At 42.3% G+C, this 19,471-nt stretch overlaps 2 protein-coding genes and 1 long non-coding RNA gene across 4 annotated transcripts in view; 2 read left to right on the top strand and 1 right to left on the bottom strand.

Annotated features, from left to right (window-relative positions):
- The first annotated feature begins 22 nt into the window (after nucleotides 1-22).
- LOC109522191 (uncharacterized) lies at nucleotides 23-14,295 on the top strand. Of its 2 annotated transcripts, XR_002169526.1 has the most exons (4): nucleotides 23-112; nucleotides 5,762-5,864; nucleotides 14,121-14,170; nucleotides 14,209-14,295. It is a non-coding gene; the product is annotated as an uncharacterized LOC109522191 (long non-coding RNA). The 2 variants fall into 2 exon arrangements; XR_002169525.1 differs by having other exon boundaries at nucleotides 14,121-14,223.
- On the bottom strand, nucleotides 10,330-14,899 carry LOC109522186 (fibroleukin). The gene is made up of 6 exons (XM_019880506.1): nucleotides 14,223-14,899; nucleotides 13,136-13,325; nucleotides 12,716-12,793; nucleotides 12,154-12,266; nucleotides 11,784-12,046; nucleotides 10,330-10,798 (listed from the first exon to the last, which is right to left on the bottom strand). Exons 1-6 carry the CDS (start codon nucleotides 14,565-14,567, stop codon nucleotides 10,456-10,458), a joined length of 1,332 nt encoding a protein of 443 aa, XP_019736065.1. The 5' UTR covers nucleotides 14,568-14,899; the 3' UTR covers nucleotides 10,330-10,455.
- Nucleotides 14,900-16,994: 2,095 nt separating this feature from the next.
- Nucleotides 16,995-19,471, top strand: part of LOC109522188 (ras-related protein rab7-like) — a 6,924-nt gene continuing 4,447 nt past the window's right edge. Inside the window, exon 1 of the mRNA XM_019880509.1 lies at nucleotides 16,995-17,321. The gene's annotated coding sequence lies outside the window, so the exon portion shown is untranslated. The remainder of the gene's footprint in view (nucleotides 17,322-19,471) is intronic.

The raw sequence follows: 19,471 nt of genomic DNA, 5'->3' as shown, positions 1-19,471 counted from the left end.
AGCCACCATTGTCAAGCTGTGGGCGGAGTCACCAAGGAAAGGCTTCTTCTTGGCCAATGAGAGGCCAGGGCAGAAGATAGGAGGCGGGCTTCCGGACAGAACACTCTTCAAGGTATTTTAGATTATCTCCAATTGTATGCTTGGTTTTAAGAGCTCTGGTTTGATTTGAAATTATTCGTGGGCAGTCATTCATAGTGGTGGGGAAGTTTTTTTTGGTGATAATTTCCGTCTTTTTTTTTTTTACAGTTAAAAAGACAGCCCAGGCCCATAAAATATTTTATTGTTATTCTTATGGTCAATTTATTACTTTTCGAATTCTGGAAATCACACAAAAACATGCAGCTAAATTCGGATATTTCGCATTAAGGAAAAAGATACATTTCAGAATGCTTCACTCATCGCCACGCTCTGTCTCGCGTCGCAAAGTGTTGTTACGTGTGCGTGTACGTGCGCGAGTGTACTAGCGCGTGTGTTGGTCCTCCCTCGCGCGTGATTGACAGACAAAAATTGAAGAGGGAGCGCGTGCAGCCCTGGAAATCCACACTGCCGCCTGCTTGACGCCGTTGGCTGTCGTCATTGCATTGGAGGGAAGGGAAAACAAACTAATTCAGGACATGATTTTTATTTATTTATTTTTCTTCTTTTAATTCTCAACTGCAAGAGAGACGGGGAGAAGAAGAGGTGACATAGACAGCAGATGAACTTCAGGAAGTTAAATTTACTCTGTGGCAGCTTTTATTAGACGTCAAATCCACTTTCTTTTATTTCATTTCGAGGAAACTCCATTGGGCAAACTCAACTTCACTACATCGATTAGATCAGATTAGACGAGATTCGGTTATTCACCAGTGACACCGTCCCCATTGAAACGCGCCTATCAAAGGAACACTTTGTCTTGATTAGTTCACTTGCACTGTGAAAGTCATCGTGTTCCATTCACTCATCAACTGTTGCTACTAGTAATGATGGGACACAATAAATAAACTTCAAAACCAATCAATGATAACTGTGAAAATTATCTCCCAACTAAATATTTCTTCAATTTGTCAAACAGATTTTATATTCAAACATAGTTAATTTCGTTCGATTTTTTTTAACTCACCGTACAAGTTGTTGTCAATATATTTATCCCCCATTGTAAATGATGGGAGCAAAATTTCCAAAAAACGATGGCTGAGTTGCTCTGCGATTGTGACTGTGACAACAGGGCTCGTTCATTTATTTGTTGGTAGTTCTGTAGGCCACCTGGTCGCCCAACCTCATTCCAAATATGATCATATTTGTGTTTTCAGCATTAAAAGTAAGTATATAAACGTTCATTGCATTTAACCGACTGCCATTCACCATCACTTTTTCCAACTGATATGTATAAACTTGAACTAGTTGGAAGTGACACAACAAGGGAGTTCGCATATAGATTTAATGGCCAGCAGCAAAAATAACTAAATAAATAAAATACACACAGCCCTAATTGGTTTACAGTTAAACGGTTGGCATATTATTTTTTTTCTTTATCATCTCCAATAGGGGGATTATTTACTATTTACTGATCCGGGAAAAAAAGCCAAATAGACTGACGTAAACAGAGGAAAGGGAGCTGAGTGGCTTGCGGTATATTAGAGCTCATCAGCATGATAATATGAGCAGACACATGCTTCTCGTGTGAGCCCTTTTGATCCGGCCTGGTGATAAAACCTTATCGGCGACAAACATCCACTTCCATTTTAGGATTTGACATTAATTCAATCCCTCCTCTTCCACGCACCCCCCCCCCACACCCCCTTACGATCCAAGGAGAAAGAGAGGTCTCAACAACGACAATCTTATTATGCAAAGAAACGGAAGTGGCTTTGGCCAGTAAGAAAAGCAAAGCAACGTCGTCATTATTATTATTATTATTATTATTATTATTGTTGTTATTATTATTATTGTGTAATATATTTTTAAACAAATCCTATTATTAGTAGTATTACTAATATATGGTGCCTGTGCAATTTAAAGTGGAGAGCCAAATAAGAAATGAAATGCCATTCGGATCCTTCTAGGTCCTTCTGATTCTAACCCATCCCGGGGTAATTTTTCATCGGTGCAGGCTAATCTTTGTTCTTTGTGAAGATAATAAATAGCCTAATCGTTATCAGCGGGCTGCTGGAGGTGTCGCGGAGAATGAGGAGCGGGTGGGGGGGTTGATCGGCCCGGGAAATAGGCTCCCAAGTGGCGCAGAATAAATGGTATTTCTTATCTCTGGCTCCCAGATTATCGCCGCCTTTTCAAATTGGCACAACAAATACATCTAATGCAGGGAATGCATCATTTGCTGGTCCAGATCTGCGCGGATGATTGATAGATAGACACACAGATAGATGCAAGGAGGGAGAAGCGTGTCAGCTCTTTATTTGCACATTTAACGCTCTGCGTGTGCAAACTCTTTTTTACTGTGTTTAGTGGGCTTCTTTTTCCCCCTTTCTTTTATTTTTAGGTTATCTGTGGCAGCCATCTGAGGTTCCGCTTCTTTGTTGTGGCATCACGAATTTTTATTTCTTTCATGTCGGATTTTACTGGATAAGGGTTAAAGAGACAAAGCCGCTACGACGCTGCTTGGGAAAATATATTTGAATATTACCGAGTTGAAATCTGCGCAGATAGAAAATCTGAACCGCGTGAAGTATTAAGCTGAAACGCTTCTGTTGCAAACGGGCCGCGTTAGGTCTTCGCCACTTAATACTGAAGATTGCGCAACCCTTTTTTTTCCGCAGTTTTGTTTTATCTCGATCTGAATCGTGAGAAAAATAGTTTGAAATCATTTTAAACGATTTTAATATCAAAGTATCGAAGTCCCCTTCAATTTTGACTTAAAGATTTGCGGCAATTGAGTGGAAAAGCGACTGCTTGTGTCTGTTGGCGGGGGATTGACGAAAGTGGGGGCGGAGGGGGGGGCATAGAAATATTTTCCCAAGCCATAAATACAAGCCGGATGCTTTAATAAGTTGGCAACTATAGCAGCCCAGGGTGCTGGTGCTGCTACTGCTGCTGGTCTCCAGGGTAACGCAGATAACGGTGCACTCATTTTCCATATCTTACACTCTTATTATATTCAAGGATTAGTTCTCCTTCCCTCAAAGGTCAAACGTAAAGTCAAGCCAGTCAGGAGTGTTCCTCCTCCTCCTCCTCCTTCCAGTGACAGAGCGTTTCACCTTTTTTTTTTTTAAATTTCCATATTTAAACGTTGCAAAATGACCTTTGCTGACACGGAAATCCCACACAACAATAACACAGCAACATTTCTCTGGATTTATTCTTCACGCATGCCGTGACTGAGTTTGATCTCCCTTTCAATGTTTTCCTCGTCCTAAAATGGAATCGTGTACCGTATGCGTGCATATAGGTGCAAATTCATGCCTTCATGCTGCGTCTTAATTTAAAAGACAGAGGACGGATTCGATCATGCAGCCTATGTAGATACGTCACGCATGAAACCTTCCGTACACGATATGAATTAAGATTTCCAGCGTCACTTTCACGGGCATCTTGATCATCTTAACCTGCAAGTCACCTTCGGAAAAAAATAGTCTTAAATCAGACGTTTTTGAAATCGATCTAAGTTAATGACATTTTGAATCCGGTCATTTGTGATGGAAGTTAGTCAACTGAACAGAAACGACATTGTAGTTGAGCGAGGAATTTAGCCCCTTTGAGCAAGGTCCTCGATTGCCAGATTAGATGCGAGTGGATTGATTCCATGCGGGCCATCCACTCGACTGCCGGTTGGAATAATTGAGTGGGCAGCGCCACCTAGAAGAGAAGCTGGTCCCTTCAACGTGGCACTGTGAAAAGATGTAAAAAAAAAAACAAAACGCATGAACAGTTCAGTACAGGTACTTTTCATGACTACCTTAATGTGACAGTTTGAAAGAAGTTTGCTGATAAACATTTGCAATATGAATCTGATTAACTAATGTAGTAATTATTTGACTCCTGACTTGTAAGGGACATGTAAAATAATAATAATAATAATAATAATCATGATGGCTTTGTAACACCCCAGGAGCAATCCATTCTACCTTAATGTACAATGATGTCCATTTCCCCCCAGTTTTTATATCATCGGTATACACAGAGAACTGTGAGTAAAGTGTACTCTATTTTGGTGTTTAAAATGGGTGTTGCATTGCAAGTTATTTGCACATTTCCCACTGGAAGTTCCACAGACATCCCTAAGCGTTCTCCATCACTGTGAGATGTCTGGAAAATGATCTCTAATGACTAATTAGAGGTCAAAAGGTTTAATTCTTCACTTCCCGCAACAGACTAGCAGGAACTGAGCGTTTACAACACCTTGTCACGAACAACCTGTCAGTCAATGCTGTCCGGGGAGTTAAAGAATTCAAAACAGCTCTCTCCCCGCCACCCTCAACCTCAAAGTCTCTTCACCAAATTCAGACTTTGCACCTTTATTTTGTCTAATTCATTTCCTGTGGGGATACTATGTGTGTGTATGTGGGTGTGAGTGAGTGTGTGTGTGTTTTGTGAGTGTGCCTGTCTCTCTGACAATGTCAGCAAAGTACCAGTGTGTGTTTCATAGCTTGACTTAAAAAAAAATGCTGTTCACCGTAAACTGCATTATTTGAGCTAAATAGTATAATAGTATGATTGCACCATTCTTTTTTTAATGTTTTGAGAAAAAAAAAAAGCAAAACATTAACAAACATGTCGATTCAACCTTTGCTGATTACCATGTTTTAGATGACTGACGATCTACACAGACAAAGAAAAAAAAACTTCATTCGTACATGTGCAGTGTTACATTTTCTTAGTTTCGAAAAAAAACATTGGCAATATGAAATATGCACAGTAATGGAAGTTCAGATTTTGAATTTGGAGTCTAATAGTAAACAATTACATGAGATTGTAATTCAAATGTGTACATTTCTGAACAAAACCATGTCGGTATCATTCACTTTACAGGCAGCTTTAAGCCCATTTCAACATTTTGAACTGTCGTACAACTGTAGAAATAAGGGTGAATATTAAATAGAGAAAGAAAGACTAAAGTGTGTCAACAATTCGGAAGCGTGATCATTTTAAAGTGTCACACAAGTGCCAAAATGTGGGCTGTATATACGATTTCAACAAGTTCCACTGTACGTTGCCATCACTGAAACACAAAGGTTTCTCTCGAAAACCTTTCTATAGATTGGTGTGTGTATGTGTGTGTGTGTGTGTGTGTGTGTGTGTGTGTGTGTGTGTGTGTGCGCGTGTGTGTGCGTGTGTGTGTACACAATATACAAAGTATACAGTATATGCAACCATTGTTTCATTTTTCCGCAAGCTTCTGTGTGTCAAAGCTGACACTGATCCCCAGTCTCGAAATCCTGATTTTCCTCCTCTTGTGCTGCAATGTCTGCTGCTTCGCTTAAGCTCATTCTCAGAGGCAATCCGCCCTTGCCGGTCTCACGCCCCGTGACACGCGCATACAGCGACACTTTCAGCATTCTCTGATCTGCCTCTACATTTGTTATCTCTCTCTCTCTCTCTCTCTCTCTCTCTCTCTCTCTCTCTCTCTCTCTCTCTCTCTCTCCCTTCCTCTGTCTCTCTCTCTCTCCCTTCCTCTGTTCTGCAGCTAACACACGACTGCAATTGTAAACCGACTCACCTCCAAAATTCACCATGATAAATGTTGCTATATATCTTCAAAGACGAGGGGTTCATGTGCCAGAATTGACAATATGTGTATTTGCTTTCTTTTTTTTTTCCATTTTAGAGGACTCTTACTTCTCCCCATGCAAAAAGAAAAAAAATATGACCGGTAATCTTCACCCAGAAACTTACCATGGGAACACTTGCGATGTGTCACCGAAAGGGAGGTGAGTCCCCACAAGGTACAACACGCTGATAAACACACATTTACATACTGTGCTTCATCATTCGTGACATAGGCTACATGGATTATAGTGAGCTGCCTCTGACCTTTCCTCTATTGTGCCCACCGGGAGTTGTTCCTTTGCTTAGAATCTCTCAGTGGGATTCTACAGTTCCCCTCCCCACCAAAACATTGACATTTTAAAAATGTGAAGTCGGTTTCCACATGAACTTGTTTCACTTTGGGCTGCATTCTCTTGAGCTTTTATTGAGATACACGGCAACACGGCGTGGACCAGATTTAAAATAGCTGTCAGTGTGATTGCGTTGTGATTGCACACCATTGAAAAAAAAAAAACAATCAACATATTATGAAACGAATACTTCTCTGAATGTATCAATCACAAATGATCATTGCAACGACATCGTTTTTTGATACAGCTCTTGTAGATTGCTCAGGTGTACCTAATGAACTGTCTGCTCGATGCTGATTGAAGTATCGAGGGTCTCACCATTCTCCGACTACAACAAATGTCAATAAAATCCATAAGAATGTTGTAGAATTAAAAAACAATATCCAGATACTGTACATTTAATGCTTTCAGAAGTCACACATTTCAACATTAAGTGTCTGCTCCCCCACCCTGCAACATCTTCGTGTGCAAAGATAGATTTGACATGAGGCGGAGTGAGGTCTGCAATGCGGTGCCATCTGTGCGCTCCCTCTCTGCCTTACCCCCCCCTCCCACACTCACCCCAACCCTTCACCACATCAGGATACACTTGTTCTGTTGAATTCCGGTTTCAAACGGAACGCTGCCTTGCTTGCTGTGTTGCCTTGCAGGTCTCATGCAAGCAGGTACATGCTGCCTCCCTCTTGGCCCTGTGGTCAGGGGAGGGAGGCCTCTAACGGCCTCTTCCACTCGCACACCTTTTTGAAACTTCGCCTGCTCCCTCTTCCTGCCCCTTGGCCTCACCCCCTCACAGGCAGACCCCCCCGCGCCACCACCCGCTCGCCTCCGACAGAATACACGAGCACCCTTATCACGCTCAGAGCACATGAAACCGTACGATGTTCTCTCTTCTACTCCAGGGCCACTAAGTTCATCACCGTTTCAAATCCTGATGACAAGCGGTCGGGTCAGTGTGCTCGTACTGCAAATGCACTTCTTTTTCCAACGGATAATCTTCCAAGTAGCACCGACAAAACAATATCGTGACATTTGCCTTGAAATGCTGTCCACAGTTCTTGTCTTAGACACGGTGACCTTTTGACATTTGACCTTTAAGTATGGTGCCCCCTCTGTTCAAAATAGACACTACAAGTTTGTTCTCCCGAATCCTGTCGGCATTCTGGAAATGATGTAAACCGCTATTTAAAGAGTAAAATCAAAGCCAAAAAGGTCAATTATATTTCACAGTATTGAGAGCCGACCCAATTGTGACCGTTGCCTCTCACTCACTCACACGTTTTACCTGTTTGATCATATTTATCACATTTGTGGGCATCACGATGCCCTTTCCTTTTCTATTGTTAGTTGTTTTTTCATGCCGTGTTCCTACCTTTTGTGTTTCGCACGGGGAACTTCAAATCAGTGACGAATGATTGGCAAGATTTGACCGTAAAAATACAGCAGTATTTCGATTCGACTTCTGTTGTACAACACTGCCATCTGCTGTTCAATTGGATGTTGTCCTTCGGTGGGATCCGGGCAGTCCTGATGAGTGAGGGCCTCCAAGAACTGATACGTGAAGCTGTAGGATGTCTGTCTTCATATGCCATAATCCTTCTTAATATTGATTCCTCGGTCACGCTGCTCTTTGAAACTCCTTCTAGTTGAATGCATAAAAAGGACACAAATGTGTTGTGAGGTCGGACTTGCAAAGGCTTTCGCAGGATATTTAGTTGCATTTGTTGTCAATAAATCCCTGCAAATTGCACCGAGAACATACGATGAGTTAAAAAATTGTAAATTAAATCTGTGGAAGGCCATATTTGCATCCAAGAAGATAATATTGCTCAGGTACTAAAAATTATTTTGAAGTGATTTGTTATGGTCAACACATAGGTGTGTGTGTGTGTGTGTGTGTGTGTATCTTTTTTTTTTTTAGTATTATTATGTACGACAAATGCACTTTTTTTTCAGACCACCAATTAAAAGAGGCGATAGCTTTGAATGACACTTTGAGAAGATAATTCTCACAAATATTTGCCCCAGGGGGGCACAGAGGTCACTGTCAGTTATTTTATCAGTAGGCCAAAAGTGGTACGAAGATGCGGAAGGTCTCTGTTTTCTCTCTGATATCTGTTTCAGTTAATGGAGGCATTAAAGAATGACACAAGCCACGGGGGGGACTTCCCTTCAGGGAGCTCAGAGCTTCTCAGAGGGATGTGCAAGCTAACCGCTGCCCAGCTCGGGCTTCCGGCTCTGGGGCAAACTTAGCACGGTGGTACCCCTCACAGCTCACAACAGCACCACTATCACCCCACTCCAGACACTGTGCCAGGATACTGTGGTGACACAACTCGGGGCTGCTGTTCCTCCCTTGTCAACAAGACTGATGGATACAGAAAGGATAAGAGGAGATGATAGGAGGACTGATTGATATCTAACGACACCACAGAATAACGGGTACCCAATAAAAAGGTGCGGGGGAGATAAAAAAGACCAAAAAAAAAAAAAAACCTTCAGCAGGCAATTAGAGAGGGAAAACGCCCGTCAACCCAAATCAGATACGATCGACACCGTTTATCGGCACATCATTGACGACTTGGAGAAGATGCAGCGTTTTGTGATTTGCTGCTCCTTGTGAGTTGCGCCATTATCAGTAGTTTCTATACTCAGCAGAGTCTAAAGGTCTAAAGCACCCTAAATTAAACTGGATGTAGATCTATAAGAGGATAAGTCTGTCAGAACAGGACTGATCCATTGCAGTTTCGCATCAGAACAATTCTCCAGTATGCTCTTGAGCCACAAGGGGGCAGATTATTATTTTTTTCCTCCCCACTGGTACTGTTTAGTCCCGTAGCAACCAAGAGCAGACTCAAAGAAGATACAGTATGTAATGTGTTTCAGGGTTTTTTTTGTTTTGTTTTTACCTTGATTTCTGTTCGTGTTTCTTTTTTTCCCGATTGGGTGTAAACAAATGGAGATTGTAACGACAAAATCCTTTCGGCTGGTGCATGCACGGCCAGTTAAATGAAGACTCTAAATGATCCGTAGGTATGAGTATGAATGGCTGTTTGTCTAGATGTGCCCTGTGATTGAATGGCAACCAGTCGCCCCCTTTCTCCTAAAATCAGCTACAACCGGCTTAATTTCACCTGAGACCTTCAATACGATAAATGACGAGGAAAAGGAACTGATTGATGGATGCCAATGAAACAAAAAACAACATAACACCATTCAATAACTGCCCTACATTGCATTCTGTGCTCCCGTTTTTTTTCGAACTTTCATCAGGAAAAACTTCATCACCATTAGGTACAAACTGACTATATGCATAGAGACTATTCTATACTGTGCTTTGTAACATACTTTGATCACAAAAACTAATTGTTAAAAAAATATATATATGTTAGCCAATAAAAAGTTCAGAAATTCAAATTTGAGTCCAATAATTGACAAGCATGGACAGAAATGGACTCCCGCTGTATCACTATTTCTGACAGCGTATCTGTTGAGAAGGCAGGTATGTTTTTGTGTGTGCGCGCGCATACGTGCGTGCTTGTATAGTGAAGTACCGATCCAGGTTAGAAGTTGCTCTCCAGAGTGTGTGTCTTTGCACTTCAATCAAAGCCCGCTGAGCCCCCTCGGTTGTTCACAATAGACTCCCGTCCGGATGAAGGGTCTGACAGTTCATCGGGAACCTTGCTAAAATTGGCATAGCCGTTCACACTCTCACTGACCGTATACACATGCACTCACACACATACTCACACGCCTCAAAGGTTTGTGTGAAGACCAGCCAGCGAGGGAGACACTCACTTGATGCCAAAGCAAGTGTAGTTTAGTACGGCCTGCACCAGCAGTGGATATATAAAAAGTCTACACACCCCTGTGTAAATGCCAGGTTTTTACGATATAACATTTCATTGCCTTGTGCCAAAAGAAAATGTGTCTGTCTTTGGTGTCATTGCTGAGATGTGTGTTAACTGAGTTGCAGGCAGACCACAAAGGTCTATGAGCAAGGTTGCGGAATGTTTGTCATCTCTGTGCTGCATGAATGACATGCTGTGAGAGGTGGACGCGAACTCAAGTACCACAGTGGGCTATTTTGAAGTTACATTCAGGAATTTATTTCGACTATCCGAGCATCATTCGTTTATTTCTGTGACATGTCATAACAGTGTTTTTTTCCAAACAGAAAAGTACATGTACTATATATTTCAGATTTGTTTTTCTTAACCCAAAACTTTAAACCCTTCCATTCGCCAATAATGATAACCTGTTACTCGATAATATGATAAGCCGTCCACTGTAGTAACCGCTATCCCTGAAAGGGTTAAAATGCAACTCGCAAACAATTGTCAATGCAATTTTTGTTTCCACTGTGCAGCTCATTTTGAGCGTGACCAATTCCCCCCCCCCAACTTTATGATGAACCCGCAAAGTTCCGTGGTCTCATCTTCATCTCTACTTTCTTGAAGGAGTACCGTTCGCCACTTCGCCCATCAGTCAGGATGTACCACGTCCCCCAGTAGATACCGTTCGTCACACCGCTGTAGCGGCCCCAGTAATAGCGCCCGTTCAAGTTGGCGGCCAGGCAGGCATCAAACCACCAGCCCGCACCATAGTAGTGACCACAGTGTCCGGCAGCATAGCGGTCGTGATCTCTGTCAGTGGTGCTGAAAAATCTGCCGTCGTGGTTGTAACGTTTGCTGTAGCTCAATGCGTTGCCTGCATCGCCAGAATATTCACGGGATGTCAGGCGGTACCTGGAGGAAGCGGAGAACATGGACATTTTAAGGTGATTGTAGAGCTGTGTCAGATGTATTCTTTTAACAATCTTAAATTTCTTATTGTGGTTGCGTCAGTCACGGACTGTGCGTTTGGTGCCTTCGGCAGGGACTCAACAGACTTGATCCACCTCTCAGTGTCACCGCTATCACAGACAATTCTAGGAAACCATCAATAGATTTCTGAAATGCAATCTATCATTTGTGACAACTTAATGTCAATATCGATCTAATAACGTGAGAAAAACATAAACATTGCAAGTGAAGTTCTTGCTTTTCATTGGAAATGCTGATTATTCTACATGCTGTAATAATGTGTGCAGATTATTTATATATGCTTTTGAACATCTTTTTAGAAGTGATTCACAAGTATTCAAATCAGTTCCACAATTTAACACCTCTGATGTCATCAGCAAATAGGACACATTTAAGTCATTTTGAGACGCAGAACATATTATTTAAATACAATATGAATAGTTTTGGGCCTAGCACATACCCCTGGGGAACCCCCATGTGTGATCTTTAATTGTTTTGATTGTATGTTGTTGAATTGCACATACTGCTATCTGTTATCTAAGTAACATTTCATCCCATTTATATGGAAAACTTCTTATGCCATAGCTCTCTTAATTCCATACCTAGGGGGCATCTGACATCAATTCAACATGAATACGACATCAAAATCTAATCTTCAACATTAAATTGATGTCAAATTGATGTCACGTGCCCGCTAGATATGCCATACAGTTTAAGCTATAAAATAAATCTAACATCCGGGGTGCAGTGCAGCCAAGCAGAATAAAAAGGTTAGAATACTATAAATTCATGGAGGAAATATCGGAAGTTGGGTTTTAGAATTATGTCATTCTTCTTAGTGGTAATGAAGACACAAAGATGGGATCGGAACAATAACGTTCTTGTGAGTCTTAGCTCGGAAGCTCCGCCAAAATCTGTTGTGCTTCACCTCTGCGCCTCTGCGGCTACTTTGAAGTTGTTGTAGGTGGCGTGGCGACTCTGCTGGTGCCAGTCCTCCAGCTCTATACGAAGCTGGTGTTGGCCGGTAGACGTGAGCGTGTGCAGTGCCGCGTTGCCCAGCCAGTGTTCCCCTTGCGGATTGCCAAAGCCTTCCCGGTATTCCTGCCATGTCCTGTTGAAGTCCACTGAGCCGTCCTGACGATTCTGGATCACCGTCCACCCGCCTCCCGTCGTCACCATGTCACATTTAGCCTGAGCCAAAACAAAGACTTTGATATTGCAAAGCCGTGGTCTAAAAGAAGCATGGTCCAGAGGGGGGTCCGCATGCGTGTTTAATGGGGGAGGTAGATGTGAAATACCTCCAGTACTGGTCTGCGCGGGTCAGGCTGAATGGTGTAGATACCGTTCTCTTTGATCCCCCGTCTGGAAATCTCTACACAGTCCTGAGGATGCAACCTTTCCAAAGGCGCGACTGACAAGCAGAGTTCAGTTTCATTCCGTGAAGTTGTCAAACTATCACCGCAGTCAACGACAATATTCACGTGACGCGAGGCTTTCGCCTATTCTGTAAATGTACTAGCAGACCTTTTGGTCAAATGAGTTTTTCTTTTCCTATCAGACTTTTGTAAGTGAATGCTGAGAGCTACCATCTTTAACGGTCATTTTGGATTGAAATAGTAGCAAACATATAGTTAGCTGGGTTGCGTAAAACTGCAAATAACTAAAGGATGCATGGGCTAAGGATGAGCCTAATACTTTTTGGATGCAGGTGAGTTTGCATTGAATTCTTTTCGCTGTCTGATCCTTGTATCAATGGAATAGTCGATAAACCATAAGAACCATAATTGCACCACCATAATTTTCACCACCACAGTATTTGCATTTGAGTCTCAGCTGTCACTTGTGCTTTTAAGGTGTCACCTGTCGGAGGATGATGTGTAATGCTCTTCAGGAAAAGAAGCAAGTCTTTCTCCTTCTCTCTTCCCACGGCTGCAGCTTCTGTCAAGGCAGAGACACGTGCGGTTATCAGAGCGCTGCTTCGCTCGTGTCCCGCGTGGAAAAACAACCTTTGTGGCTCCTCGTTCTATGCTAGCTCCTTTTTAAATGTTCCATCATGTCATGAGCCATAAAATCTGTGTCCGTGCACATGTGGGCATTTGTTTCCGTCCTTCCCCATACGGTTAAATTATGATGCACTCACCTACGACTGACACTTAGCAGGCCTCACTGGGGTTCTGTTTACTCTGTGTGGGGGGGTGAGTGCACCAGCATGTGTGTGTTCACCCATTTGTGCGTGTTGTAGAGGAGGGAGGAAGGCGCATATAAACGCACGGCGCTAACCCAGTCGTTTAGCCATGGCCCCGAGGGCTCGGCTGTGACAGTGGAGGTCACACTCTGTCAGCACGGCTGCCATTAGCGCCAGGATGGCCCCCAGAGAGTCGCTGTCCTGGCCAATCCAAGCGCCCCCTGTTTCCTGGACAGACAGCATGCAGCGCTGCAGCTGAACCAGTCGTTCCTTCACACCTTTGTCCTGCAAAGACAAAGTATATATAAATATATATGTCAGTCATTATGTTGCCAAGGTGAATGTGCGAGCGCGAACTGGCATTCAAAACCCGCCGACGAGTGTTTTGTGTCACTCTCAGACTCATCTCTTACACTTACATCAACTGCATCGTCCCTTATCCACCTGTTGTCGCCTGAGCTCGGTACAAAGCAGACAATGAGGACATTTCTGAGGCACAACTACCGTATTGGCGCGAATATAAGACGGCCCTGATTATAAGACGACCCCCTCTTTTTCAAGACTCAAGTTTGAAAAAAAGACTTTTTGAATACCAAATTAATTTTTTAATCTGACACAAATTATTATAACAATATATTTGAGAGAAAAAGCATGTTATTTTGCCTCATTCAAATCATAATATCTGAACATTTAAATATGTAAACTAAAGTGCAATCACATTCATAAATGAATGACTTCTGCCATGGTTTTTGAAATGTAAATTACATCATAACTTCTCCTCAGCTGCTTTCTTCTATTATTTTCTTCTCTTTTTTTTCTTAACGCTACTTTATATGTTGCTTCTTCGTGCTACCGCTATTTTTATTTTTATTCTTCGTGACAGGGGTTCACTTTGGCCTGGGGAGTCAAGTTCAGCCTTCGCTTCAATAATATATGGCGCCATCTAGCGCCGTGAATGGGTATAAAGTCTAGACCCCGAATATAAGACGACCCCCACTTTTTCAGTCTTATTTCAATGCAAAAAACACCGTCTTATATTCGGGCCAATACGGTAATTTTATCCTTTTGCACCGCTCTTAGGTGCCATTACATTTCGTGGGCCTTCTGTCCTGTGAAAAAAGACTCGTCTGGTCTCGGACTCCATATCCAAGAACTCCAGGTCAAAGAGAAGCTCTCACTCACCTGCGGCTGAACCTGAGGGAAGTCCGGCCTGTTCTCCAACTTCCAAGGGTCATCGGAGATGGCCCGAAGCAAGACTCCCTTCCTGCAGACCCGTTGACCCTCACATGCGCCGGTCCCCATTCCAGTATCAGATGGGATGGGTGCCGCCACCAGATTGTCCCTGCAGGGAGGTTGTGTGCAGTCTGAAGATGCCTCACAGGAGAGCAACGCTCCCACACATATTGACAAGAGAGCAAGCATGCCCAGTGAACCAAATGGAATCATGAACAAATGGCGATGTTGCTTCTGGAGGTCCACGGTGATTGTCCAACTTGGAGGTGTCTGTCCTGTTGCTCTTGATCTCATACAAAGGGTGGAAGCAGTCTTGTCACATTTCAGGAAGTGGCTCTTGATAGAGTGTTTGCTGGATGACCCTTTGATTTTTAAATCGTTCTATTGTTGTCCTCCTGCGCCCCGTTTGCTACAAATTATTTTTGTCATCTCTCTTTGGTTCTTTTACTGCTCAGTGCATCTCAGTCTTGGTCATCCTCTTTCTCCCACTCTCACCCTGCTTTGGCTCAGATTCCGAGATCGTTCCGCAGCACTCTTTGCTGCCTGACACACTAATGCACCCACCCCCTGACAAACATGCGCACGCACACACGCATGCACACACACACACACACACACACACACACACACACACACACACACACACACACACACACACACACACACACACACACACACACACACACACATGCATGAGTATCCCAAAGAGTTGATAGTTTATGAACTTTTACATACACTGAAAAAAGTTGGAATTGAATGTACTCAATTTTATTTTGTTAAGACCTTGCAAAAAAAAAATTAAAACATTTGGATCCAGATACATTTCTAAGTAGATTGTACACCTACTTGTTGAAAAAAGGATCCGTTGAATTTACTCAATTTTATTGCATTAAGTGGTTGCACTTAATAAAATCTGGATCCAGATGTTTTTAAGTAGACTACACATCTACTTAAAGATCCAAAAGGGGCAGATAATAGCCCTGTTCACACGGCACACATTTGGTCCGACGATGCACCGAAATATTTTGTTGCGATATATTTTGTCTTGTCTTTTAAACATCCCTCCACCAATACGCTGACTTTTGATGATTTTTCACTCTGTCGTCAAGTTTAACAACTACTAAGGGATAAAGTATTTCAAAACAGCCAAATGTTCTGCCTGTAATTCAAATCGTTATTCTTGTAAGCATTAAGGGAGTTTTGTGTGTTGTTTAAGTCATTTTATGTTTTTTGATTTGGTATTTACCAAAATTTTATCCTGCCACATATCAAAATCAGCTTTGGCCTGAAAAAAAATCCAGATTGGTCAGGCCGTAGTTGAAAATTAATTTCTTTTCACTGCTCCCACTATGCCCATCTGTACTGGAGATGAAGAAATGCAGCAGATGCTTCAAGAATGTGGCTTTATTAGCCTCGTCTTTTGTGGCATCTTCTCACTCACCTTCTTTTGTGCAGTGTTTTGTTTATAAACGGAGTTCCAGGTGGTCATAAAGACGGCCTTGAATAGGTGAAAGGGTAGGCAGGAATTTCTCCCAAAACACCAAGTAGAGACAGTTACAAAGAGCTCTGCACACCCGCAAACGAGGTGCACAAACAGTGGTGACAAACTGACATTCAGCTGAAGAAAAAGGATCAGTCCTGTAATACAAAAAATTGTCCTTAACACATGAACAATATCAAGATCACCGTATCCATGTGCGCTTTGAAATCAAGTCATTAAACAAGGAGGAGTTGGATTTGTGACATCATTTGTAATGTGTGTTAATAGCCCGAATATATATTAAATCAGTCTTTTTATATTTGATTAAGGCACATGAATAGGTCTCTGATTTGAAGTCTCCGCTCTGATTGTTTTGCTTCGTGTTCTAGATTTAACCTGTTATTTTTTTTCCACCAGTTTCATTGCAGAGAAAAAGCAAGTTATTTTTTTAACCTGTCATGTAAGGCTGATCACTTTGCAGTCGCCTTTTCTTTGAAACATTTACAAATACACATTTCTTATTGTCACAGAAGACCGTCAGAGCGCTCCAAATGTTTTGTTTTATCATGAAAATTACGTATTAGGTAATGTAGGAAAGTACACAATCAAACCTATGGATTGAAGAGGCAGCAATGAAAATACTGTATAGGTAAGCTAAGCAAGCGGACACTGCCGCCAAGTGGTAGTAGCGTGCGTGATACACCCTGAATTGACGGCCAGCCAGTCGCAGGGCCCCCGATGATTTATATCACAATGTTATAATTCTATCTTTAAAAACTGCCATAGCCCCCAGTCTGATACACACGCGGTTTTACAATTAGTGGAAGGGTCAACAAATTGAGAGGAGTCAATACGAAGTGCAGTCATGCGGTACTGATCTGATTGGGGGAGGGGATCTAAATGCGACACTGGGTCTGAAATTAAGCATCAAAAAAGCATTGTTGCATCAAAGACAAGACGGAATCATTGCACGTGTATCGTCATTCACCCTATTCTCGACCGCGCTGGAATTGCTTAATTTTTGTTTCATTTTTTTTGTGATATTTTTTGAATGATTTTTTTTTAATGGGTACCTATCATGCTATTTTAATTTTTTTTCATGTTTCCCTTGCCATCTATCTATCTATCTATCTATCTATCTATCTATCTATCTATCTATCTATCTATCCGTCTATCTGTCTGTCTGCCTGTCTGTCTGTCAAAAAGCGTGCACGTCACTGGCAGTGACGTTGCTGTGGGCGGGGTTTTGGAGGAGGAAGTGAAAGGGGAAGAGGAGATTCAAGAGGGGAGCATATATTTAGCTTGCTGGTCGGCTAGCCCTCCGACAAAAGTGCCAAATTTGCCAAGTGAGGATTAGTTACCTTTTTCGTTTCTGATACATTTTGGTTTTTTTGTTGCCAAAAAGAGTTAGTTCTGTCACAACAACGACATCGAGTTTGGCAAAGATTTAGGTGCCGGTGAGCTCGCTGACGTAGCGCCTAGTTAGCTGTCAGTGAACAACAATAGCTAGCTCGTTAGCCAGCACATCCCAGCCGGTAAGAGGACAAATTCCGCGTAACAAACAAAAAGTAAGTGTGGTCATTTTACGATTGAGAAATGTGGAGTCAAAAGAATTGTGATTGCTCTGTTGAGACTAATCCGAATAGGGACCTGTTTGTGAAAAACAAGGCCGCCTCTGGGCCCCACTTCATCAAGAAAGACGGCAGGATTAAATCGAGCATTTTTCGAGATATTACATAGAATGTGAGGGATTCGTACAAGAAAAAAAATCAGTGCGTGTATGCGTGCTAGCACATTTTTCGGATGTGATTTAACGCATTTTAAATCCAAGTATTAGAAACGGGCTTGATACTGTTGCCAGGAAGACTTTTTTTTCTGTGCATGTCAGATTTATACTCAGGCATGACTCACGGGGTTCACGTCGATACACGCCACTCACTCTGTACTCGATGACGTGAAGTTACATAATAATTTACCAATCTGAAGGACAACACCTGGCAACGATCATGTTTTGATGCATAGAGACACGTCCCTGTCATTTCAGCGATTCGACTCAATTGACAGCACAAGAAGCTCACGTGGTCGTGGTGTGTTGGCTCGTTACTTGGATGTGACTGAAAATTCCTGATTTCCTGATCAGGAAATGCTTTTCATATGCCGTGATTGATTTTTATACGATGCAGTAGCATAGAGATTTCGTGGGCTTGAATATCACATGCTGGTAGAAATTACACAGTCAACGCTTGAGCTCTTGCTACAAAGCAGATCGAAATATTTCTCCCAGTTTACCGGCGTGGTTGTCTAACATTTGCCCCCCCTGCTCTCTAAGCTACCGTAGATAACAAAAAAGTAAAGCACTCAAGCTGTGTCACATGGGGGGAAGATTACTGAAGAAGAATCGACATTAATGCATGATGCATTAAGAATTAATCTCACCTCATCTGTATTTATAGAGCACTTTAAAACAACCGCCACTTTGTGTTGTGTTGTATTCATGTGTAAAAGAAAAAAAATCTGGGTTCTGCCGATTTTCACAGCGCTAATATCAGCCACTTAAATCGGTTGGCTGATTTATCGGTCAGGCCCTAATAGTGCTCGTGGGCATATATTCTTTATCTCTTGCGAAAAGTGACTACTACAGCCATTTACTGAGTGACTTACAGTTGTCAAGTCAAGTACAACTTTATTGTCAAATGTGCAGTATGTGCAACATACAGCACAGATGAAATTACTTCCCTCTCAAACAGACAAGAGGAGCCGCTGCGGGTGCACGCGCCACCATCAAAAGAACAGTTTACATAAAATGACAAAATAATACAACACAACACTTAAGACACAGACAGTCATGCAATCTTAACCACTTTTCCTGCATACACTTTGTAGTTTGAAGCAGTTATAGATGAAAAAGGAGCAAATCCAAGTGTCCTTTTCACCAGTGGATCAAAGACGTCATGTTCAAAATGTGCACACATCTGCTACAAGCTAAGTTTGAAAGCAACAAGAAGCTGTAGCGTCCATTGACGAAAAGAGATTGGCTCACATCTCCTGCCCCATGTAAATCCGCTTCAATTCCAAGCCGCGACTCCCAGTTCCACATATGCATCGGCGCCTTGTAGTAGAAGAAAAAAGTCAATCAAGAAGGTACAAGTATTTTGTTTTCCATTCATCTTCATGAATGATTTTAACACTGAAGTAAAAGGAATAAAAATAAATCAGCCAACGTCTGACTGAAGGCGCCGCGCATATTATCGCCGAGATCAATTTCAAGATAAGAATAGGAATTTCCAATACAATACATCTTTATCTGTATAGCGCTTTCACAACAGCTGCAGCCCTAACAAAGCGCTTTAGGACGTTTAACATAAAATAATAATACAACCGAACACACAACATAAAACTTTGACAACAATACAATGGGAACAATTGTTCCTGCCACACGACTTGTTGTTAGAAGCGGTTGCCGATGAATAAGGAGAGAATCAAAGTCTCTCCTTTCACCCATGGTTCGGAGATGTCCTGATCACACCGTGTGTGACGTCACACGCGTTCGCTACGAGCTAAATATGAAAGTAAAAAAGCTGTAGCGTCCGTTGACGAACACAAGAGATCACTTCCATTCTCCTGTGTCAGCTGTTCCAACGCAGGCTGTCCAACATAACCGACAGCTCCAGCGCACAAAACGGGGCTCTGAAAAAAAAATGCTGCCCATTCCAGGGAC

The sequence above is a fragment of the Hippocampus comes genome, unplaced genomic scaffold, assembly GCF_001891065.2.
Source record: "Hippocampus comes isolate QL1 unplaced genomic scaffold, H_comes_QL1_v1.1 scaffold68, whole genome shotgun sequence".
NCBI lineage: Eukaryota > Metazoa > Chordata > Actinopteri > Syngnathiformes > Syngnathidae > Hippocampus > Hippocampus comes.
The sequence above is the reverse complement of the archived record's forward strand: the minus strand, read 5'-3'. Positions and strand labels throughout refer to the sequence as shown.

What these genes read in the sequence shown, in the direction of transcription:
- LOC109522186 (XM_019880506.1), bottom strand. Translation starts at nt 14,567, where the DNA reads ATGAGATCAAGAGCAACAGGACAGACACCTCCAAGTTGGACAATCACC. An exon ending in TACACATCATCCTCCGACAG is followed by an intron (nt 12,267 to 12,715) that starts GTGACACCTTAA and finishes TCTGCTTGTCAG; the next exon opens with TCGCGCCTTTGGAAAGGTTG. An exon ending in CGCGCAGACCAGTACTGGAG is followed by an intron (nt 12,047 to 12,153) that starts GTATTTCACATC and finishes GTTTTGGCTCAG; the next exon opens with GCTAAATGTGACATGGTGAC.